Genomic DNA, 24513 nt, shown 5'->3' on the forward strand with positions numbered 1-24513 from the left:
CCCAGATGCTCCCTACATCCTTGCCATAGAGTATCTGAGGAGAGGATATTTCAAGGACCCAAAAGGGTTCCGCTGGGCTTTTGGCATAGCTGCCTTAGAGACAGAGGACATTAAACAGTTGTCTACCTTGCTGCAGGTAAAGTTAACATCCCAGCCAGCCGCAGTACAGATATGTGTCCAAGGCTCCTACAAAGCTACAGAGGCCCCTAAGGAGTTGAAAGCCGACAAGCTCAGAGGCCCTGGACACACCATGACTCTGGTCATACTGGAATTGAGCAGTGGGCCAAGACTTCTTTTCACCTTGAGATACATGATGAAGGCAAAATCTTTGGATGCATGGGAGAGCTGGGAGTTCAAATATTGCATGAGCATGCAGAACTACCAAGGACTTAGAAAAGACAGCAGGGAATACAACAGTCTTCATGGCCTGCTCTTTGCCAATGCTGTCCATCAATGCTGTCCAGAGCAGAGCAGGCTCTGGGAGGGATCAGTGCTGCTGCTGCCATTTCACAGACAGACAAAGCAAACAGAACTGGAAAAGCTTCCTGAGGCTCACATCACAAGGTACCAGGAGAACTGGGAACCAAAAGGAGGTTTCTCTGGGTCACAGCTAGTATGCCACCACGTTACAGCATCCGCAGCAAAGATCTCAGACCCACCTGAGAACTAAAAGGAACCAAAGAGTTGACCAATTTTCCAGCCTGCCTTATAAGTTTCATAGGTTTTAAAGTCAGAGGTGACAATTCCTGTCAACTTGACCTTTTGTAATATAAAGGTCTGGGAATTTCCTCCAGTGGGACTTGCTCTTAGAGTACAGCTTGCAGTTTAACTGAAAGACCTTTTTGCAAGACCGCCAGTCTTAATTCAAAACTCACACAATAGAGAATCCACAACTTCTTTTAACATTTTGTTCCAGTGACTAATTACTCTCCCTGCCAAGCATGAATAGTTTAAACTGTAGATTTATTTCTTCCTACAAAGTATACTTCAATAGCTTGATAGAGTTCATCTGACCTAAAACCTAGTTGTCTTTATTTGGCCAGATGAATCTTGCTTTTGGAATCATTGGAGGGGTAAAGTATTAAGAACATGATGATTCATTGTCTTTGAAATTTAGGTATTGAAAATTAAAAAAAAAATGGAAAAAAGGAGGAAGTAGTCTTTTAGTTTGTGTGGGCCTGCCAAATGAACAATGCCCAGAAGCTCTTTCAAGGCAGGTGAGCTGAAAACAACCACAATTTACAGCAACTTATGGGTGCCTGCTGCCAGGGAATATGCCATCCTTCCCTCCCCACACTTCAATAGCAGTTCCAGAGCTCTTGAGATCTGGCATATGAAACCATCCTATGCACTGCCCTCCTCCCAGGGTTAGCAGAGAGCAGCCCTGTGCCTGTCTCACATGGGACAGACCCCTCTGGAAGGGGAGGCAGAACCCTACACAGCTCCCCAACTGCTTACCTCAAGCTGGGCCTACTCCTTGCCATGTGGCAATGGATCTGCCCAGCTGCACTCAGTGCTCCTCCGACAGATCCCAAAAAAGTAGGAGCCTTACATGGTGGGAACACAGTTATGACAAAAGATAGTCAAAATCTTACCTGAAAACTGTACGGTGTTTTGTTGCAGTTTTAATAAGGGTATGGAGCAAGGCAATTACCACACGCCAGAGAGAAGCAGGAGGAATGAGGTTGGGAGTACACAAAGCAAACAGACAGAACTGGCATCCAAAGTCACATGGTCTGTAGTAAGAATTTTAGTACATCAATCAAGCCAGTTGAAGACATTATGTGACAGAAGAGTGGGAAAAAGACTAACAGTCCTGAAGGAATCAGGGAAGTGACCTCTGCAGCAATGCTAGTTGATTGCAATAGTATACAAGAATTCTAAACAGATTTTGAGGGAAAAACTTTCAAGACAGAAATGGGATAAAGCAGCATACTAACCAAGGATATAACATACCAAACTCAGCAGCTTTCTTGCTAAGAAAAAAATCATTTGATTTCTAGTTGGTGAGTTGCAGGAAATCATTCATCCAGACTACACTGAGTTGTTTGCTATGGCACTGTATGGGAAGTTATGAGTTATTTTAAGGCTGTACAAGTTGCACAGTAAAAACACACCAGGACACAACAAATCAGCTAAAGAGCAACAATAATGGTATTTCAGAGGACATAGGCTGGAAGAGCTGTGCAATTTTTTAAGCATTGGGTTCAGGTCTAATACTTGTTAGCTAAACCATGCAAGGAAAAAAAAAAATACTAGTAAAGTATGCTGGAATATACGCTAGATACAGAGTAGGATTTCCACTACCAGAAGAACTGTATTGATTAAAAAAATAAGAGAAGCTAAATAGTACAAAGGGCATGGGACAAACACCGACTACTTGTTTCTTCTGTCTTAAGAAGATGCCCCCACCCACTAGCCAATACCTTGGCCTTCACACAGAGCACAGATCTCCTCCCACCTGCCCCAAAGGGAAAGGAATGAAACACAAATGGAGCACGTAGATGTACTGCCTGGAAGGGTTAATTCCATTTTGCTACTGCAGGCTGAGGAGAGGAAAGGGTTTTGAGGAAGCCTTTGCGATAGATGACTTCCTTTCCACAGCAAAGTTTACTGACAACAGCTTAGAAATACAACTGGCGCTAACATTTTACAGTGTGGGTATTGACATTTTTTAAAAGGCAAAAAAAATACATAATTTCAGTGATTGGAAGTGTATATAAAGTTACATATTTCAAGGAATTCACACATTAAGGAAACCACACATTAAAGAAACTCTTTTAAAGCCTGTTTCTTTAACGCATTGCCATGGGACCAACCAATTGTTTCACAACTGATACTGCTTGTTTCAAATACTCTGTATGGCACTGAAAACACCAGAGATCCTCTGGCACACCAGCACTGCTAATATAGGAGGTGCCTGAACTCAGGCTCTCATCAGAAATAATGTGGTAAGAGTGCTGTGAGTACCAGGCATACCCCAGCAACTCTGCAAGGTAGAAAACAAGATGTTCCAACAACACAGTTCCCTGATCTAAGGCTATCCTGGGAAAATCCAACAGATCTCAAAGCTGTCAGAGACTAGGCAGTTCCCACACATCTTTAAATTAACTGAACCCATCCCAACCCTGGTATGTGGTAACAGCTTTTTAAGGAGTGCATTTACATATCTATTAAAAAACCCTATTGTGAAATTTACATGAACACACACAACTTTAACACCACCATGTTTTCAGTGGAACTTGGCTATTAGCTGCTTGCAGTATATATACAAAGCTGATTAATTAGAAAGGCTGCTACAGGGAGCTAAGCTTTCTTTCCAGGTTAACCCCTGACTAAAACAAGAATTTCCTGTTATCTTCCATAAGTTGGCAATATTAAAAATTGTGATTAAAACACCAGGGTGCAGTGGCTTGTAAACATTGTGTTATATTAAAATCCAGTGCAGTCTCACTATCCACTCTGATATTATGGATCAAATGGATTGATATGATCTTCTGGAAGCTCATGGGAGATGTCTAAAAGATTTTAATTGGCTAATCTTTTTACAAGTCCATTCCTGGTGTCAAGTCATTGACTTTAGAGCAACACCAAGCACAGATTTGATCCATCATAGAATCACAGGGAATTTTTTCCCAGGATGTCAAATTTTTCCATTCCATGATCAAAAAACAATTTATATCTTGCATGGTCCCCACTCTGCAGATGGGGATACAGGTTTGGAGGGAAGCAGTTTGCCAAACTCACAGGCCAGGCCAGCAGTTCAGCCCAGGAGAGCCCCAAATTCCTGAACATGAGGCCTGTGCTAGAGGCGTTGGATAGCAATGCCCACTTCTCTCCTGACTCTACAGTCCTCAAGCCCCTTTTAGTAGGGAAAGGCTACATGATACTGGATGTGGGGAAAAGGCTCACAGGAAAGTGTCTAAAGCAAATACATCAGGGATATAGAAAAAGCTAGAATATCTCAAGACAGGAAAAAAAAAATTCTTTCTGTTGTTCTTGAAGCTCTTAACTCCTTCCTCCTCTTGGCCAACTGCAGTCCTGAGTAATAATGTCTGCCAGACCTGGGTGGCAGCTTCCCTCAGACTCTTTCCTTGTGCTTCACGTTGGCTAATTTGACTGTTTCCTTCTTAGAGGCAGGTGGAGAAGGCTCATCATGGCATCCAATCATCAGCTGATAGACCATCACTCCTGCAACAGCCCCAAGGAAAGGAGCAACAACTGGAACCCACCACCACTGCTTACCAGCCCTGGGAAACACACAAGGTTAACAATAGGCATTAGGGTACTTTTGTTTGGATATGGAACAGTGCAAGATCTAGTCAATGGGATATTTGGAGACAAAAAATGACAGCAACCCCATGTCCACTGCAACATGGGAGACAGATGTTGCCTCTTGCTGCAAGCTGGGGTGACAAGTATTTCAGAACAGCTGCTTCCAGGACTTCCAAAAGTGTTTCCCCACAAGGAAAGGGGAGAAACCATTGCAGTGTCTGAGCTAGGCACCTTCACTTCCTTCCCACCACTTGCAGGAAAGCATCCCTTGACAACACATAGCCTGTATTGTTCATGACTCTTAATTGGATTTTGTTATACCTGGAAACAGTTATAACGAAGGCCCTACATTTCCTACCACTAAAAAAAAAATCATGTTCAAGGTGCACCTGAACTTCTCATAGATGCCCCGAGGTTTTCCCTGATAGCAAAGTTAAGTCATTTGCTGGAAACTGCCCTACTCGTACAATTTCTTAAGAAGCAGCAGAGCTAACAGTGTCTTCTTTAAAATGTCTATACAGTCCAGAGATACCTCATGGGTGCTAAGACTTTCTGTGATGCCAGAAGTACCACCTACTTGGATTTATATTGGGCATCAAGGGAAAAAAAAACAAAGTCTTCATTGGCAAGCACTTACAAGAACACTTCAGAGCCCCAGCCAGCAATGGCTGTGAAGAGACAAGGCCCAAAGTCCCTAGCAGGGTTGACAGCATAGCCAGAGTTGAAGCCCATGGAGGTTCCAACAACAAGGACAACAAAGCCAACTGTGAAAGCTTCCAGACCTGTGGGGACAGGGTTGTTGTAGGGATCCACAATAGCCAAGACGCAAACAATCAGGGAGGCAGTGCCAATGAACTGGGGAGGGAGGGGAAAAAAAGAAAATTTATTCCAGGCCAATCTTTTAACCAAGTTACTTAACTCCTCTGAAGTTTCGTGGTTTTAGGACTCATTCTTGTACTGGGTCTGGCTGGGATGTTAACTTTCCCTGCAGCAGCCCATACAGTGCTGTGCTCTGCACTTGTAGCTAGAACAGCACTGGTATCACACCAGTGTTGTGTCTGCTGCTGAGCAGTGCTGGCACAGCATCAGGACTCTCTCTAACCCTCCCAGAGTCAGCAGGCTGGGGGTGGGCAAAAAGTGAGAAAGGAACATCACCAGGGCAGCTGACCTAAACCAACCAAAGGGATATTCCATACTATATGTCACACTCAGCAATAAAAGGTGGAAAAAGGAAGAATAGGGGAGGCGTGGGCTCTCATTGCAAAAACATCTGTCCTCCCGAACAACTGCTACATGCATTGAGGCCTTGCTTCAAGGATGTGGTCAAGCATCACTCATTTGTGGGAAGTAGAGAGTAATTTCTTTCCTCTGCACTTTCACATAGCCTTTACTTGTTTTTTCCCCCTTTAGTTAAATTGTTTAATTAGTATTATTTTTTCCTTAATAATTATTTTTCCCTTTAATTAAATTATCCTCATCTCAACCTGTGAGTTGTTTCTTTCCTTTACTTCTTCCCCTCCTCTTCTGAGGAGGGGGAGTGAGAGCACGATTGTAGTGGAATTCAGCTGCTTAGCAAGGTAAAACCACCACAATTCTCTAAAGAGCTGCACTAAGTCATCCCATGGCATTATCAGACAGCATCCCATTGGGAAAGGGACAATGGAGCTTGTTAGCCGCTAGAAGGAGTGAGCTCCATCACACCTACACCTTTTTCCCTACTCACAGGAGAGCTATGAACAACTGTCCAAGCAGCCAAAAGCAGCTGAAGACATCTTCCTGAACCTGCTTCCAAGCTGCCACAGCTGAGCAACTGCTCTACCTTTATGGTTGGTGGCAACTTCAGGGAGGAGACAGACCCCTCCACCACCAGCCAGTGCCCCACACCCACTTGACCTCCAGGTTGTGCAACAGCCACAGTAGTGCAATGGGAGCGAGGAAGAGACATCCTTCAGGAGCTGAGACCAAGTAATGTCCTTTTCATTGGTGTCCTGGCAAGCATTGGGACTAACACTGGTTAGCCACTTTAAGACAAGCTTTCTTGCTTTAAGTCTTTCTGACTCCGACCTTCCTACAGGCTAGCAAGGGACCAATACAGCAAGGGTTTCGAAGCCAATATATCTCCTCTTGAAGTTGCAATTCATTCTCTAACCAAATGAGAGGCCCAGAACCATCCCAAAAGATACCTCTCCAAATTCTGGCATCCTCCCAGCACCCTCTTACCTGGTCAAAGACGACATTCACAACATTCAGATGCTGAGATGGGTAGGTGGCAAAGATACCAGCAGTGGCATTCTGTCCCATTACATACAGCTGGTTGTTGCCAAAAGCCCAGATGGCATCTGGAGGTGGGGAAAAGACACCAGAGTTAGAGCCCAAAAACAAAACACTAATCCAAATCCTAATCCCCCCCCCACAATGTGCCTGTGGTGCTACAGAAGTCATAAGATATTGTTACGGATCTGATCTGCAGCAAATATGATTTGGGCTAATCTTGCACCTTCCTCTAAACCAATATGCAATTACTTTCACCTCTTGGGGCTGTCCTATAGAGCAGTTGGCCCTTCACCTACTGCTGTATAGAAGCTGGATAACTACCCTAAGCACATTGTATAGGTTCCCTCCGTGGTCAGTTAAGAGGAAAATAGATGCTCAACCCTGTTTTAGGCAGCTAGTTAGGATGGGGTTAGTTCTCTTCTGCAGATAATCTGACTTCAGCCCACCAACTACTGGAACACTGTTTTAGCTCTAACACCCATTAAACCCTGAGCAATGGTAAGTGCTGATTGCTTTTACTTGTTTATGTTACAGAATTACAGCAGTACTGCTTTGTTTGGAATTAGCAGGATTAAACCTTTTCCTGATCAGCACAAGGAGTGTTCAGTTCTTGTCCACTGAATATTGTTGTATCGAGGAGCACCATGACAGAGGAATAGACTTATGAGGAACTGGATTTTTAGGATGTTTTCCAGGACGTACAGTCATCCTGATAAGTGCTTAAGGGCTGCCAAAGCTGCTAGAAGTCTGATTGTCTCACACTAGCATCCAGACAATGCAGAAAAAAAATCAGGTGAAGGTTTTTTTTTTTTGACAAGAAGGATAAAATGGCTCTGGAACAATGCTCAGATTGAAAGTCTCCATTACTACTAGCGTTTCATCAACATTTTTGGAAGATACGTTTTAATCTGGATAATAGACACGTGTGCACACACACACACACGCACACTATCTGCACATACCATAGTAGAGCCCAAAGACTATGCCAGCTCCCAGGAAAGCCCCAAGAGTCTGGGCCAGGGCATAAATTGGTAGCTTGATCCAGGGCTCCCGGGCCAAGAAACACATGGCAAAAGTGACAGCAGGGTTCAGGTGTCCACTTGCAGAAAGACTGGAGATTAGTGCACTTTTGCAAGCAGAACTTGGGTCCCAGAGATGAGCCAAGGCACACCAGTCTCCATACCAGTGCCACACAGGAGAAGTGCAGCCATCTAGGACTACACACCAGTTGTCACAAGTGAATTTCAGCCCAAATAAAGTCACAACGTACCTGACACTTGTCCTGAGATCAAAATGCCAAGCATCACAGCAAAGCCAAAGGCCAGGTTAACAGCCAGGAAGCCTCCATGAGTCCCTCTGCTGAGCACAATCTGTGCAACAGAGCCACAGCCAAACAGCTGGGAAAAAAAAAAAAAAGATTGAAGTTACCCTCTGTTTCACATCAGGGCCAGTTGCTGACTGACACCCTTGACTGCTCTGCTTACACCACTGAAGGCTTCGAGTCATGGGTGAGCTGTAAAGCTTCAACCCTCAGTTGTCATAACCAGCAACAGCAAGGAAGGAGAAAGGACACAAGGCAAGCCTAGCACCTGGCTAGAGGAACTGAAGCAAGGAACAAAAAAATCTGAAGAGATCAGCCCACAGCTCACACCTCTAAGAGGCTGAATATCTTTATCCAAACATCTCAGTTTAAGGCAGCTAAAGGTAGGCAAGAAGAATCAGTGAGACAGCACCCTGAACCAAGGTATTTGCAGTACAACTTGTTCACACAAGGGAACTGGGCACCTTACTGTTAAAAATGGCTAATAATAGTCTGACCCAGTAGCACATAGATTGGCAGGGCACTATTTTGCTATTGCCTGAAAATAAAGACATGGCTGAAGTCATGGTCAGCCTGGCATTCACAGACACTCCTTCAGGCATCCCTGGCTGAGGGATTGGGGCTGCCTCCCTGAGCTGAGCTACCTGCAGTTGTCCTAAACCCAAGGCATGCTCCCTGCTGTGGGCACTTGGAGCACAGCCCACACCACCCCAAGCCAGCCACATCCCTCCTATAGCAAAATTATGTAGGAAAGGACTGGGACAACACAGCTGGCCTGTCTCTACAGTACCAACATGCATCAAGCACTTTGGGCAACAAAAGTTATTTCTGTTGGGTGATAAGGGGTATTGCCTAATAGCTAAAGGAAGCACATGCTCATGTTCAAAGACATTTGCTCAAAATGTGTGATCCTTATGTTCCCAACCACACCCAAAAGCCATGCTTCCTATGGCCTGGGTTGTTAAGGGTGAACAGTTTCCCCAGGTGGTTCAGTTCATCGCTCATCCTGCTGGATTGCTTCTGCCCAGCTAAGTCTTTCCACTACCTACCATGTACTTTAAGGGGCCCTAGTCCTGACCTTCTCTTCACTTATACCTTCCACTGACTCTACCTGAACTGATTCTCAACGTGTACCAGGGATTACTTCACCATCAGGTACTGCAAGCATCCTTAAATAAGGACAGGGATTAGAGCTTGCTCCTGTCATGCTCCCAGAAGCCAGAGATCCTCCAGGTTAGGGATCAAAGCTTTCCTTACTTCTACTGAATGCATGCTCGTATCTACCCACCCATCAAGTCTTTCTGCTTCTGTAAACTCCATCATTCTAGAATTGCTCAGTTGCCACACAGGCAGCATCTGCTCTTAGGGGATAAGCCACCAAATAGGCACTGGGAGGCAGGGGTGGATCTCTTCACCTCTCCTGCTAACGCTGGACATGCTGTTGAGCAACACAATCCCGAGGAAGGGCAAAGCCAAAACACAGCTAACTCATCCCCCAATAACTGATGAATTACTAACAAAGCAAACACTGCACTCAGGGAAAGGGGTGGCCAGATAGTCTGGAGGCAAACTCACAAGGTGGACACTGTACGCAGGTACCTCCTGACAAGAAGCCAGGTCCCCAACACAGGATTTTGTTTAGAAAGAACAAAGGAACCTGCAGAACTTGTTAGTTAACAGGAGGTGACATCCAGCACTGCTCTCTACTGGGTAGAATCAGAACAGCCCCTCCAATGTCCTAACCCCAAGATTCCCAACTGGAAAGCCACGGCAGAGAAGACGCCCAGCTGAAGGCAGAAGGGATGAGTCTTGTTTGTTGTGCAGCAAACAGCCATCACTCCCAGCCATGTCCAAGCTGCTGAGGAGAATGTAGCTCCAACTGAACAAATAAATACTGGCTAATGGCCAGGGTGACATCTGTTCTTTCTCTTACCCCAGAGGAGCCCCAGCACACTTCAGACAGAAGTTTTGACAGAGTATTTGGCCATGGTGTTCACCTCTAAGGCCACACAGCAAGCACATCAGTCTGACCAGAGAGGGACAAGCCCACAAAAAGCTGCAGTGGGCACCTGATTTTGGCAGGATTGGCCCCAGTTTATCCCTGGGGATGAAGGTATTTGTGTTATTCACGCTGAAAGAACTGTTAGGTGGTTGGCTCATTAGCCACAGAAACCACAAAGTAAAAATTCCCCACCCTGTCATCTACCACCTCATCTACCCACAAAGGTCTTCTCTCAACCTGGAGGAATTCCAGCTCTGCCATTTCTCAACAGGTTATTCCCCATCCTCCTCTCCCCCCCATCCTACACCTTAAAAATTGCTCTCCAGCTTTTCTGCAGAAAAAAGTCTATGAGCCATGCAAAAACACCTCCGGGCCACTCCACAGGAGCATTACAACTATTTATCAGATGAGCCCTGAGCACTGTTTGGCTTAATTCAGCGTAACAACAGAAAACCTAACCCTAAGCAGATTTAAAAAAAAAGGTGATATTTATGAACAAGTTTGAACTTTGATATGCTTGTGTGCAATTCCATCCCCTACCAATGAAGTCCTTTAAAACATGAACACATTCTTATACATGACATCCATCAGTGGCACTTGAACTTTAGTAATCCATTCAAATCATGCTTATCCCTGCTCCTGTGGCAAGTGGTTTTACATTATAGCATCTGGTACAATCCAGCAGCACTCTCCCAAGCCATAAAATATGGGATACCCTTACCATGTGTTTTTTTTTTTTTTTTTTTTTTTTTTTTTTTTTAAGTTTGAAGTCTCCTTTTTCCAATACATAGGAGTTCAGGAGCAGCTAGTTTGAGATGAAAGGCAGAGAAGGTCAAATAAAAAGCAAGTCAGCATTTATCCATTTAAAAAAAAAAAGTGCTTTAAGTTCACACAGTGGATGTAAAAGTCCTTAGTCAATATTAGACCACTATGGTCAGGAGATAGCAGTGCACACCCAAGGGAAGATGATCCCTCACTCTCAGGATTTTAATAACTGCTGCCACCACGCTGATTTTAAATTACTAGAAAACATCCCAACCAACAGAAACCCAGGTTAGTCCCCCACATGGCAGGGTGTGCAGAAGTCAGCTGTTATATCTCCATGAGTCACTAGGCAAGTTCAAAAGCGATTTTTTAAGTGCTAATAAAATGATTGCAACAAGCCATTACTCTGATGTATTAAAGCTACTCTCCTAGGAAGTGAGGTCGCTGCACCCATTACACCAGGCTAATGGAAGCCAGCTCCCTAATTTCATCTCACTGGCTCAGGCAGATCTAATGGTTTCACTGCCAGCAGGGAGGCTTCTCCCTCACAAGCTTGAGGGAGAACACAACTCCTTGCACTGCAGAAAATGAACAGGAGCCCACCATGTTCTGCAGCGAGTTCAAAGGTGAAAGGGTTAAGAGACTCCAGGGGCTGCACAAGGGAGGGGACAGCCAGAAGCAGCAGCTAATAATAATATAACAGGAATAGTAGCAAGTTGCTGGGTGTAGCTTCATACTCAGAGAAACCAAAACTCCCTGTGTCCAGGGCACATGAGGCTTTGTCACATTGGGTGACAAACACCCCATCTTCTCCCTGGCTAGAGACAAAAAAAAAAAGGCCTGGAGTTAGTCAGAGCTGGTATGAAAACCTTGGAGGACAAAAAAAATAATAAAATGTTGAAAGAGCTAGTGAAGAAGTGAGGCCACCTTGGTTCACAGACAGCTCTTGTGCAAAGCAGTTCTGTAGGTGAACTTAGGAGGGTAGCACCCAGCGCTCCCCTGCACAGCAGTCAGGTTCCCTCCCTCGCTTGCCCTCTCCCTCCTTTGTCAGTGCTCTTTCACATCTCCATTTACACCCTTCCTCAAAATCTCTCTCAAACAAACAGATGGGTCATCGTTTAGAGTTTGCAAAGCAGGGGAGAAACATCAGATCCCAGTCTGGCTTCTTGTCCAGCACAGCTGTAGCCAGCCTAGGCAGAAACAGCCCAGCAGGGAAGAGCAGAGGTGGATGGTCTGTAATGTTACAGCTCTTTTCATCACCAGCTGTCTCAGAGCCAGGTGGGGCAGCAGGACTTGAGAGATAAGAGGGAGTCTGAGGGGAGCTGTGCCATACACACATCATGTGCTATGATAACGCTGCTCAGAGATGGAGAGAGACCGCTCTCAGCACACACCAACAAAAAAAAAAAGGCAAAAAAGAGCAGCCATCAGTGGAGGATTTGGGCATTAGTGAGGAAACTTGTTACTTTAACTTGTTTCCCACACACTGAAGCAAGAACACATTCCGATATCCCTGATGTCCCTTGGATCAGGAGGCTTCAGCTCTTAGAAAGACCTGAGTTTTTGGTGGGGTTTTGCTCACAGAGTTGGGCGTTGCTGGAGGAAAGCTGCATCCCACCAAGTGATGTTTTCAAAAGAAAGATTTCCACTCCCTTTTAAATCCTACCAAAACAAATATATAATAATAATAATAAAAACTCCAAGTGCTACAAGCTGGCTTTAAGAAAATTGGCACAAATCAAGTAAGCGACACTAGAAATTGCTGTGCCACCCCAGATGGCTGCAGCACAAGCACAGACTTTAAGCTTTGCACTGCCAACAGTTAAATGAGGTTCCCCTCACCTTGATCATCCCAACCACTTTGCTATTTTGGTTTCTGTGGTCTGCAGCACACTCATATCCCAAAAAGCTCCTACCTGGCCACAAAGCCAGGACAGCCTGACTGAAAAGCAATTAGGAATAGTTTTGTTCTTTCCTCATGCCTCAACAGCAGTGAATCATAGTTAGTCCAACTTGGAAAATCAGTTACAGCAGCAAGTTACTTCTCTTGCAAATATAAAAACCTAACAGAGCCACCTTTAGTATTTACAGCCAGCAGAGCAAAGCAAACAGACCCAGTCTTTAAGGAAAGCACAGAGACCTGCCACTGGAAATCTTGCTTTAGCGAGTTGCTACAGCAATAACACAAATAGCAAGTCACTCAGAAAATGCCTTCAGCATTTGCATTGCTTAACCACTGCCAGCAAGGGGTGCTTCCGACACAGCTATAAAGTTCAAACCTAATGTAGCATTCAGAAAGTATATTTTGAAGGGGGAGGGTCATCTTAATTATCAAAGGAAACAGAATCAGCATTGCCATTCCTGTAGCAGGAGGGAAACCAGGCACAGACTGCAACTCTGTTGTGCAAGGTGCTGTGCGCAGAGGAAGCTGCTTGCAAGTTGAGAGCACCTCACCTTTGCGCTGTTCAGGGTTTGGCTGCTTAGCTGGATTATTTTTCTCTTTAAAAAAAAAGAAAGGCACTTTTTTTTAAGGTAACATTCTGCTACCTTTACAACCTCTTTTAAAGAGAGCAAGAATCAAGCACCAGGTCGATTCTTACCAGCAAAGATACTTTGCAGGGGTCTGAAATGGTTTTGCTCTAGAAGAGCTTTAGAGAGTTGCAGTTATGCAAGTGAGAGGGAGAGGGAGGAGAGAAGCTGAAGCCATGCCAATATCTACAGTGGGACAAGTTTTACGTTACACAGTGCAATCTCAAGTAAGCTGCAAACTTTAAACATTCTCACTCCCTTTGGGCTCAGGAAGTTGACTTCAGTGTGAATAGTACCAAGCCTTAAATCCATCCTCAATATTGCTCAGTTTCAATATATTCACGTTCAGTCAAGAGCATCTCCTGTGAATGGATCTCTCTTCATGGATCCCATGGCCTTCCTCAGGTATTTATTCTCTGAAGCCTATAACAGATTCTTACTGGGCTCAGATGCAGATAAATGCATTCGCACCCAGCTCAGCCTGCTGGCAGGGCAGGCAGCAAGAACTGTCATGGGATACAAATGCTCATTTTCCCTCCAGGCAGAATCCAGATCTCTGTCCTGGGATTATGCAGCTTAAACCTCTATCCAGGTCCTCTGAAAGGGGGGAAAAAAGTCAATTTCAAGGCCCTTTCTGTTTCAGGCAGCTGATAAGAGATGCACAGGAATCTGGGTGGTAGGGAACAAGAAAAAAAGTGGTTTTTCTTATTAAAAGAAAAAAATCTCAAAGTTGCACTTCATTAACAGAAGAATAGACTAGGACAGCTCCAAGGGATTCATGGATTCATTTCCCCCTTTGCATACCCTGTTTCTGCCTGCTGACAACCAGGCAGTGTTTGCCATGCCTGGGATTTTACCATTTCTCCCACCACCTGCCCCATTTTCTCCCATACAGGCACAGAGCTCCCACAGCCTTTCGTCCTCTGCATGAGAGACGCAGAAGATCCCAGGTCACTCCTACAAGATTCGTGCACACACACTAAAACACAATAAGTGTGGTGCTCCCAGGGGCTGTCCCTGGCTGAGGGGCACTCATTTTAAAAGCTGGTTATGAGTTTGGACCAAACCTTTCCATGCTCTGAGCACATCCCAACTCCTCTCCGCCTCACAGCGGCAACGCTGTAGGGACAAGTTGTAGCAGTTGGAAGAATAACATTTTTTTCAACCACAAGCCCTTCTGAAAACTCACATCCACATGGCTAAAGGCTTGCCTCATTTCTCCATCAATACTAACTTGGCTAGCAGGAGACATCATTCCTCTTCACAAACACTACCTTGCTTCTATCCTGAGACTAACTGCAGCAACATCAGTGATTCACAAACAGCAGCTTTCTGCTAGTTACTTTCCTATCATCTTCTTAATCCAAGTAACCCTTCCCTAAGGAACCAGTAGATTTGCAAGTCACCAGAGCTGGGTCATTCTGGAGAGAAAGCCATTGCACTGTGCAAAGCTGCTTTCTTTCAGGAGTATTAACATTTTATGGTAGCATTTATCCTCCCACACCAGATTCAGTAGTCCCCTCTTCCTCATCAGAAAAGTACATGCTATGAAAGCATAAGACACTGTGTCGGACCCTCTGTTGTCCCCAAGAAGGCAGGCAGCTTCATCAAGCCTTCCCCTGCTTTCAGCCCCTCCAACTATCAGTGTTTTCCCCAAACAACCCTGCAATCAGTTACAGCAAGAGGTAAGCCTGCTGTCACTCCACAGAAGCCTGGAGGACTGCTCTGGATCCCCACCACTTCAGATGAAGTTTTGCCTTCTACCTCAAAGATATCCACCCCACTTTATTCCTCATACCCCATCCCTTTGGGAACCAAGCACTACACAAGCAAAAGAGTTTGTTTACCATTCAGCACTTAAAAAAAACACATGGAGCAACAGCTCAGCACTGCCATGCACACAGGATCAGCTGCCAGCAAAGGCTGCCATGACATCACGCAGTTCCACTGATAAGGCTTGAGAGACCTGCAGCAGAAAAAAATACTGCAGCACTAAGTTCTGGCTTCTTCATAGGATGTACAAAGAAAAGAAAGCAAGGAAAAAGCTTTCACTGCCCGGGTGATAATAGTTGTACTATTTCAGCGCCAAGAAAATATTCCAGGGCAGAGAGGGAAATGAAGCTTTGCACGATCTCCAGGAGAACTCCTGCTCTTACACAGAGCCTTCTCTGCTCCCTACACTCCACAGCACTGGAGCTGGGCTCATCCACGGGACAAATCCCAGCAGCAGCACAGCTCCTTTGCCAGGAAAATGTCCCCCTCACCCCAATGCAGACTCACCACCAAGATCAGTGTCCCCAAGCACTCAGCCAGAGCTTGTCGCGCTAGTTTATTTCTGATCCTCAGGTGCTCCTCAATAGTAGTGAGGACATCCTGTTGCCCCCTCCCCCCCCCCATTGCAGCAGAGGTGCCTTTCCAGCAGCATCAGGGAACAGCAGATAACACAGCCTCAGCAAGGTTTCTTCCCTAGCAGAGCTGCCTTTGCTTATAAGTTTATGATGCCTGACACACCTCCCAGTGACCACACCCCTTCCAGCCTCTTCAAAACCCTTTTTTCTCCTCCTTTTCAGCACGAGACAGACCAAGCTGTTTTCTTCACTTTCTTTATTGCTCACATAGGTGAACAAAAGATTCGGGACTTTCAGAAGGAGGAGGAGGAATTAAAGGTGGCAAAGATGTCCTGCCCAAAACCTTGTTGCTTTCACCACCTAATGCGTGGGGCTGTAGCTGCTTCTCTTCAGCTGAAGTCCAAAAGCTGGGCTGAACAAACAACATCATTGCCCATTTGTGCGATCGCAGCACCCTGCTTCCAGCTTGCTTTTCCTCCCAAGCCCACTGCAGGATGGCAAAGGCATTGCTGCCCCTGATTCAGAGGCCGTGGAGGTTTTTGCAGCAGAGCAGTGGGGCAGGAGGGTTGATCCCCACAGCTGTGCTGTGGGCCAGGACCAGGCACCTCCTGCCCCCAGTAACCCTCCCAGCAGCAGCTGGTGTCGCAGAGCAAGGCCAGGCCTCCCCCCAGCTCCCCATCCCAGCTGAAGGGCTGCAGCTGGGTCCAAACCTTTAGTGACATTACAGCTTCCACCTCCCGAGGCTATGGGAGTGCATTCACAGCCCAGTCCCCATGAAAGAAAAGAAGAAAAGCCACAAGAGATCCCCATCACGACCTCAGCAAGGCTGACCACCGACTCACAGAACCCCGCAAGAATTGACCATTGCTGCCTCCTTGTTCTCAGTGACATCCTGCATCACCCTGGGCTGATTTTATGAGACCACCTGAATGAAAAGCTCTCCCAGTCTGTAGCGTCTGGAGCTGCTGGCAGGACATGTGCCACTTGGGGCATCTGGTTTCTGTTAAGCCAGCAGTAAAAATTCCCCGGGCTCTTTGACTCTGCGGGGCTTGACGCAGCACAGCAGGATGAATGCACAGGACTGAGGGGACCCCTTTCCCGGATTTGTTCCCTCACCTCCTCTGCAAAGCCACAGATTGCCAGCTTTTCCTCTTCTTTAACCATCGACTTCCCTGCTGGAAAAGCACGGCTCTCCACTGTGGTGATGAATGGGCTTTTATTCCCTACAGAAGCCACAGCCAGACCAAGGATCCAAGTCAGGAAAGCAATTAGGAAAGCAATAAGGTGTGAGGAATCAAAAGCAGGGGAACATTTGGGTCCAAATGTAATTACAGGGATGGAAAACATCCCTCATTACTTTTGGCCTGGGCCTGGTTTGGTAACACAAGCATCAGTGGGGTTCTCCAACCTCCAGCAAGCACTCCAGCAACACGGGGTTTGCAAACCAGTCCCAAGGACACCCACTTTTCCTTCCTCTCCCTCTCTCTCCCCATATTCCTCTCGCTGTGCATCATCCAAGCCATGGAGGACCCACAGCTGCTCCTCTGCCTCACTTCTTCCTGCACTTCCCATCTCCTTTATATTCCCCTCTGTCCTTTTCACCTTGACTTTGTCTGAAGCCACTGCAGCCAGAAGTGAAGCCGTGGTGTGTTTCTAAGCTAAGATCTGTGGGCTTTTTTTGCCATTTGTTGAGCCACTGGTGGGCAGATGCTGTGGTGTATGTTTATAATTTATTTAGACTGGGTCCTGGATCCCGCTCATTCCTCCGTGGGGAGGACAGGGTCCCTGGTGGGGACAGGGCCATGCTGTGTGCAAGCCATAAGACCAGAGAGCCTACAGAAGAGCAGGAGGGGCGTGGAGATGCGATGTTCTCCAGATAAGCAGATACGTGTCTCCCACAAGTTCAGCACACGATCCCCACTGGCTACGAGTAAGAGTCGAGGGTACAGAAATTTCCTCACGGCTGGTGAAGGGAGGGGAGCTGTCTGGGCTCCCAGGATGATGATAGAAGATAGTGGTAACACCAGCATCAAAGCTGGTGCTTGGAAATGTCTAGACAGATGCGAGCCCGAGGAGCCAGGGTGGGGTGGGCACTCCGACACCAGCTCCGTGGCTGACTCACTGCCCATTAATTACACTGCCAGACCCTGAGCAAAACCTTCACCTTTCCATACCTCAGCTTCTCCAGCAGTAAATTGGAGAGAGTGACAGTGGATTCCCTTCCTGGGGCGTCGTGAGGGTGAATCACTACAGCCCAAGACCCAGTGACTTAAACTAAGCAATAGAGACTTCACAGAATCACAGAATCACAGAATTGAAGGGGTTGGAAGGGACCTCGAAAGATCATCGGGTCCAACCCCCCTGCCAAAGCAGGTTCCTTAGAGCAGGCTGCCCAGGTAGGCATCCAGACAGGCCTTGAATATCTCCAGAGAAGGAGACTCCACAACCTCCCTGGGCAGCCTGTTCCAGTGCTCCGTCACCCTCACCGTGAAGAAGTTCTTTCTCATGTTGGTGCGGAACTTCCTGTGCTCCATCTTGTGGCCATTACCCCTTGTCCTGTCCCCACAAACCACTGAAAAGAGGTTGGCCAAATCCCTCTGTCTCCCACACCTCAGGTATTTATACACATTGATGAGATCCCCTCTCAGTCTTCTTTTCTCCAGGCTGAACAGACCCAGGTCTCTCAGCCTTTCCTCATAGGGAAGATGCTCCAGGCCCCGTATCATCTTTGTGGCCCTCCGCTGGACTCTTTCCAGGAGATCCCTGTCTTTTTTGTACCGGGGAGCCCAGAACTGGACACAGTACTCCAGGTGAGGCCTGACCAGGGCAGAGTAGAGGGGGAGGATCACCTCCCTTGACCTGCTGGCCACGCTCCTTTTAATGCACGCCAGGATCCCATTGGCCCTCTTGGCCACCAGGGCACACTGCTGGCTCATGGTCAACCTGTCGTCCACCAGGACCCCCAGGTCCTTCTCCTCAGAGCTCCTCTCCAGCAGGTCGTCCCCCAGCCTGTACTGATATGTCCGGTTGTTCCTTCCCAGGTGCAGGACTCTACACTTGCTCTTGTTAAACCTCATTTGGTTTCTTCCTGCCCATCTCTCCAGCCGGTCCAGGTCTCGCTGAATGGCAGAACAGCCTTCTGGCGTATCGGCCACTCCTCCCAGCTTTGTGTCATCAGCGTACTTGCTGAGGGCAGACACTATTCCCTCATCAAGGTCGTCGATGAAGATGTTGAACAAGAGCGGACCCAGCACCGACCCCTGGGGAACGCCGCTAGTCACAGGTCTCCAGCCGGACTCTGCGCCGCCGATCACCACTCTCTGAGCTCGGCCAGTCAGCCAGTTCTCAACCCACCTAACTGTCCACTCCTCTATCCCACACTTTCTCAGCTTTGCTAGCAGGATGTCATGGGAGACAGTATCAAAAGCCTTGCTAAAGTCAAGGTAGATGACATCCACTGCTCTCCCCCCATCTACCCCGCTGGTGATGCCATCATAGAAGGCAACGAGGTTGGTCGAGCACGACTGCCCCTTGGTGAATCTATGCTGACTACTCCTCATAACCTTCTTCTCTTCCAATTGCTTGGAGATGGCATCCGGAACAAGCTGTTCCAACACCTTTCCAGGGACAAAGGTGAGACTGACTGGCCTGTAGTTTCCCGGATCCTCCTTCTTGCCCTTCTTGAAGACCGGAGTGACATTGGCTATCCTCCAGTCTTCAGGCACCTCTCCTGTTCTCCAGGACCTTTCAAAGATGATAGAGAGCAGTTTGGCGATCACCTCTGGCAACTCCCTTAGCACACGTGGGTGCATCCTGTCGGGACCCATGGATTTGTGTGCGTTGAGCCCACTCAGACGCTCCCGAACCACTCTCTCGTCAACCGGGGGGGGCCCTCCATTTCCCAGCCCCTTTCTCCTCCCGCCAGGGTTGAGGAGTCCCGGGGGGGAGTCCTTGAAGCAAAGACTGAAGCAAAGAAAGCATTCAGTATCTCCGCCTTCTCAGCGTCTCCCGTTACCAGGACACCCCCCTCGTTCAGCAAGGGACCCACATTATCCCTAGTCTTCCCTTTACTGTTTACATACTTAAAAAACCCTTCTTATTATCTTTTATCTCTTTTGCAAGCCTCATCTCTAGGTGGGCTTTAGCCTTCCTCGTCACGTCCCTGCAGGCCCTGACAACACTTCTATACTCCTCCCAAGAGGACAGGCCCTTTTCCCACATTTCATAGACCTTCCTCTTCCTTTTGATCTTGTCGATGAGCTCCTTGCTCATCCACGCAGGTTTCCCGCCCCCCTTCCCCGATTTCCTACTCTTAGGGATGCACCGATCCTGAGCTTGGAAGAAGTGCTGTTTAAATGTAGCCCAGCTCTCACAAGCACTCTTGCCTTCTAGCAACCTAGCCCATGAGATACTCCCAAGCAGGTCTCGGAAGAGGTCGAAGTTGGCTCTTTGAAAGTCCAGGGTAGCAATCACAGAATCACAGAATCATCTAGGTTGGACGAGACCTCCAAGATCACCTAGTCCAACCTCTGACCTAACACCAACAAGCCCTCCACTAAACCATATCACTAAGCTCTACACTAAGGTCACTAAGGTCACTAAGACCTCCAGGGATGGTGACTCAACCACTTCCCTGGGCAGCCCATTCCAATGCCTAACAACCCTTTCAGTGAAGAAATTCTTCCTAATATCCAACCTAAACCTCCCCTGGCACAACTTTAGCCCATTCCCCCTCGTCCTGTCACCAGGCACGTGGGAGAATAGACCAATCCCCACCTCGCTACAGCCTCCTTTAAGGTATCTATAGAGAGGGATAAGGTCGCCCCTGAGCATCCTCTTCTCCAGGCTGCTACATTCCTGCTACTAGTCTTACTTCTTCCACCAAGTTCCATCTTGAACTCCACCATCTCATGGTCGCTGCATCCCAAGCTGCCCCCAACCTTCACATCCCTAACAAGCCCATCCCTGTTGGTAAGAACAAGGTCCAGAAGCACCCCCCACCTTGTCGGCTCCTCCACCACCTGCGTCAGAAAATTGTCTTCAACGCATTGTAGGAACTGTTTGGACTGTGCGTGCCTGGCCGAGTTGCTTACCCAACAGATGTCTGGATAATTGAAGTCCCCCATGAGAACCAGTGCCTGGGATCATGAGGCTACTACCAGCTGCTTGTAGAAGGCCTCATCGACCTCCTCCTCCTGATCTGGTGACCTGTAGTACACCCCCACAACAGTGTCCCCCATACCAGCCCACCCCTTAACTCTCACCCACAAGCTCTCCACTTGTCCTTCACCCTCCCCCAGGTGGAGCTGGGTACACTCTAATTGCTCCCTCACATAAAGGGCAACCCCTTATGCAATTGCTTTCCCAAGAGCCGTGTTGTTACCTAGGAAGGAGCTTGGGGAAGGGACAGTGATGCAGTGCTGGGGAAGTGAAAGATCTTTTCAGAAGCAATAATTAATTGAAGTGTGAATAAGGGCTGAAAGATACCAATTCTAGAGCTTCTCTGTGCGAAGGCAGGAATTGCCCTGCCACACCAAGCAGCTGGACTCCAGGGACACAGGACCCAAGCACAAAACAACTGGAGATATGCGTCATCAGCAACAATTTTTCAAAGAAGCCCATCTGACCTGTTACCTGGTGCACAAGGTACTGGTACCCATCCTCATGGTTAGCAGTCTGCGGGTCAGCAGAAGTACACAAGGAAAAACATAGGAGTAGGACTGATAACATGGTAGACCCTCAGAGCTGTTGGCCTTTCCTCATGTTGGGTGGGCACAGCAAGATGTCCACACCTTTAGCATTGCTTTGCACAGACATTCAGAGCCACTCTTTCACAGCACAGGGGTTTGAAAAAAGGAAATTTCCAAAGCTCTGTCACAAGAACTCATGCCTCACCTCCTGGTGGTGGTGCCAACGCTGTAGTCATTCACGGCATCAGGTAAACTAGAGTGAACTATCCTTATCAATCTGTATAGTGTCAAAAAATCAAGGCAAAAAAAAAAAAGGAAGGGCAATATAACACTTTAAGTTATGGAAAATACTGTCCCCCAGAGGAAAGCTCAAAGAGAAAAAAGAAGCTCAGCTCAGCAGGGAACTCAGGACAGCATTGTTTGTTCTGTTTAGCTCATTCCATAAATCTCAGTCTTCTATCCCAATATTTTCTGGGGCTCAAAAGTATGGGAGTATCTAGGGATAAACCAAGATCTGAACCTATGCCCTCTGACTGCAGTCCATCAGAGCACTTGTCTGTTAAGTTTGTCACTTTCTTACTCCTTCCCTTTCTCTCCTTCAGAACCTTGCAACATGCCATGACAAACTCACTGTGCTTGGGCTGTTATTTCTAGACATGATCCAAAACCAACACCCAGGCTCCATGTTTGCTGTTTGTGTTTCAGCCTTGCCACTTGACTCCTTCCCTCATCGCTCTGCTCCAGGGGAAAGACACAGGTGAAATTTTAAAGGAAGAACCCAATCCTTGGCTGCTTCCCTTCAGCTGTTTTCCTACTGGCTCTAGTGACACAGAATAAACCCAGGCTTATGAACTCCTTGGCTTCTGCAAAGCGCTGAATCAGCCTCCAGCAGTGTAATTTTTCTTATTAAAAAAACAAGTTTAACAAAGTAACCAGACTTATCCTCAAGCAGCTGAATGGGTAAACTTGGACCAATTGGTTCCACATCTTACCCAAGTCAAATTCATTTCCCCATCCCAGGATACATGGTGCAATCCAATAGGGAGAAGAGCATGAATCACACAAATCTGTAATGAGTCAGTCATACTGGGTCACCTGGTGCAAACGCTGTTATGCCAAGAGAGGTCACTGGGTCAAAGCATGACGGGATTCATTCTTGTGAAATCTCCTTTTGGAAGACACCTCTGACCATCTCCTTCCCATGATCTACCTGACAGGAACATGGTGACCTGTTCAGCAGATTTCATTAAAAATAAAAATTATAGCTTGCCTGGCAAGGCAGGGTAGGAAGTGAGTGAGTAGGAAGTTTATAAGCTTTCTAAACGATTCTAGCTGGAGGGTTGAGTGCAGTGATTTCAACATCCTGCCTTGAATCTCCAGATTGGCAGAGGCAGGTGTTTATTTCATGTCTGGGTCTTCTCAGCTCTCCATCTTGAGCTAGAAAAATGGATAAATTCCTCCTGGAAACAGTGGTAGTCTACACAGCTGAGGGTTGTTGATGGCATCTGTGTTTTGAGAAACTTAAGGTGAAACTGCAATTCTAATTTAGTTTCCTTGGACATCTAACAGGCATGGAAGTTGGCAAACTGGGTTTGGGCTTTGACTTATAATAATGGGAAAAGTATTTAAAATTCATGAAAAAGGCTCTTCATGAAGTCCACTGCTTAGGTGGACAGCACTGCTTAGCTGTTGCTGCCTGACCACACTTAAAACATCTTCTCAAAGCCTGTCCCTGCTAGGATTTAGGCTGCAACACAGGTAGCTTTCCTTGTCTGCCATTCCTTCGTCTCTCTTCCTCTCCTTTCCATCCTGGGCCCGACTCCTCCCGAAACTCCCTCTATCTCCAACCCTCTGCCTCACTACCTGGTACACTGTAAATACCATTTGTTTCGCTCTCTACTTTTCCTTCTCATCTCCCCTCCTGGCATACACCTTCATACTACCTACACTGCTCACTCCATCCTCCCACCTTCTGGAGCTTTTTCTGTATATCTGGCCAGGCTTTAATCACAAAATGAACTTTCAAGAGCCCGCGGGCTACCGGGTCCTCAGGTTTCATCCCCGAGTACTTTCTCATTCTGACCCCGAGTCTCTCATATGATTTCTATGTTATGGGTTGTTATTATCACAGTTGGATAAGCGGATATTTATGCTCTATCGGAATTACTCTCGGTCTGGGGGGGGTGTTAGTTCTTTCCCATTCTTGCATAGCTGCCTGCCGAATCATTCCCCTCCTAAACATTCTTCTCCAGTGAATAACATACTCAAGATTGACATTTCCCCCCCAGGAATACAAATTAGGGCTTAGAAACAGATTTGACTGTACTGCTAGGCCCTCAATTAAAGACTTCATTTCCTTCTTAAAACTCCTAACCTCTCTGCTGGTAAGGGGGGAGTGGCACCGGCCCCATGGCACCCCCGCATGACCCCAAAGCCCCACCGCCCCCCCCCACCTCCGCTCCCGCTCCTCTGCGTTTCCGCAGCGCGACTTCTCCAGGGACAGCGTCAATTGCAGTCCCTGTCTCCCCTCCTGGAGCACCTGCAACTGCCTCTGGTGCAATATTAGGATTATAGGGAGCATAACTTGATTCCTCCTCTGAAAAAGGAGTCTTACTGTTTACATATAAACTCAAAGCCTGAATTTTCATCAGACCCGTATTTTGGCCAAAATACTGAAGTTCCTTTTATTGGCTTTTTAGGCCAGACAATTACACAATATCTAACCATTTTTAAATTATTTTTTTAAAATCTTTTTCCCTAGTTTTTGGGTTCTTTTTCCAAATCCTTATCATTCTCCCCAAAGGACTATCTTTAGGCACAATCCCAGGGTCTCCACCCCCACCCTGACGACTCTTGGAACCCTTAATCCCCATCTCTTCCTGACGTGCTGCTGTGGACTTTACCACCCACAGGGTACCACACGCCTTCACCTAGGATTAGGACAGAGGTGGGGTGTACTGCCGAGCACTTCACTTCACCGTGCTCGGGGTACCGTACACCTAAGGGCCCAAACCCCTGAGACTCTCTTTCACTCGTCTATCTTTCGCTTCGTCCGTCTCTGGCCGAGGGGACTTCATTCGTCCCCTCGTGGGACTACAGAACCTCGCGGATCGGGACTCCACACTCGCTTCGCACTAAAAGTGCGTCTCATTCACACTCCACACAAGTCTCCCCAAACCCAACCCAAGGCAAGATATGGTAAAGTTTCCCTTACCTCAGTCCGTGCACAGCTTCCTGGTCCGGGTTATCAGCAGTAATCCCTGTGCCTGTACCTTGTCTGGGCTGTGTCTGTGGTATGTCAGTGCTGGC

The 24513-nt window shown here is 47.1% G+C and overlaps 2 protein-coding genes across 2 annotated transcripts in view; one reads left to right on the top strand and one right to left on the bottom strand.

Moving 5' to 3' along the window:
* Positions 1-24513, top strand: part of LOC121063021 (CUGBP Elav-like family member 4) — a 1483068-nt gene that overhangs the window by 1127311 nt on the left and 331244 nt on the right. The window lies entirely within an intron of this gene.
* On the bottom strand, positions 2567-15638 carry LOC121063016 (aquaporin-3-like). Its single transcript, XM_040543324.1, has 6 exons — positions 15447-15638; positions 7820-7946; positions 7512-7649; positions 6496-6614; positions 4913-5130; positions 2567-4250 (listed from the first exon to the last, which is right to left on the bottom strand). Exons 1-6 carry the CDS (start codon positions 15561-15563, stop codon positions 4082-4084), a joined length of 888 nt encoding a protein of 295 aa, XP_040399258.1. The 5' UTR covers positions 15564-15638; the 3' UTR covers positions 2567-4081.

Source organism: Cygnus olor (assembly GCF_009769625.2).
Source record: "Cygnus olor isolate bCygOlo1 chromosome W unlocalized genomic scaffold, bCygOlo1.pri.v2 SUPER_W7, whole genome shotgun sequence".
Classification (NCBI taxonomy): domain Eukaryota; kingdom Metazoa; phylum Chordata; class Aves; order Anseriformes; family Anatidae; genus Cygnus; species Cygnus olor.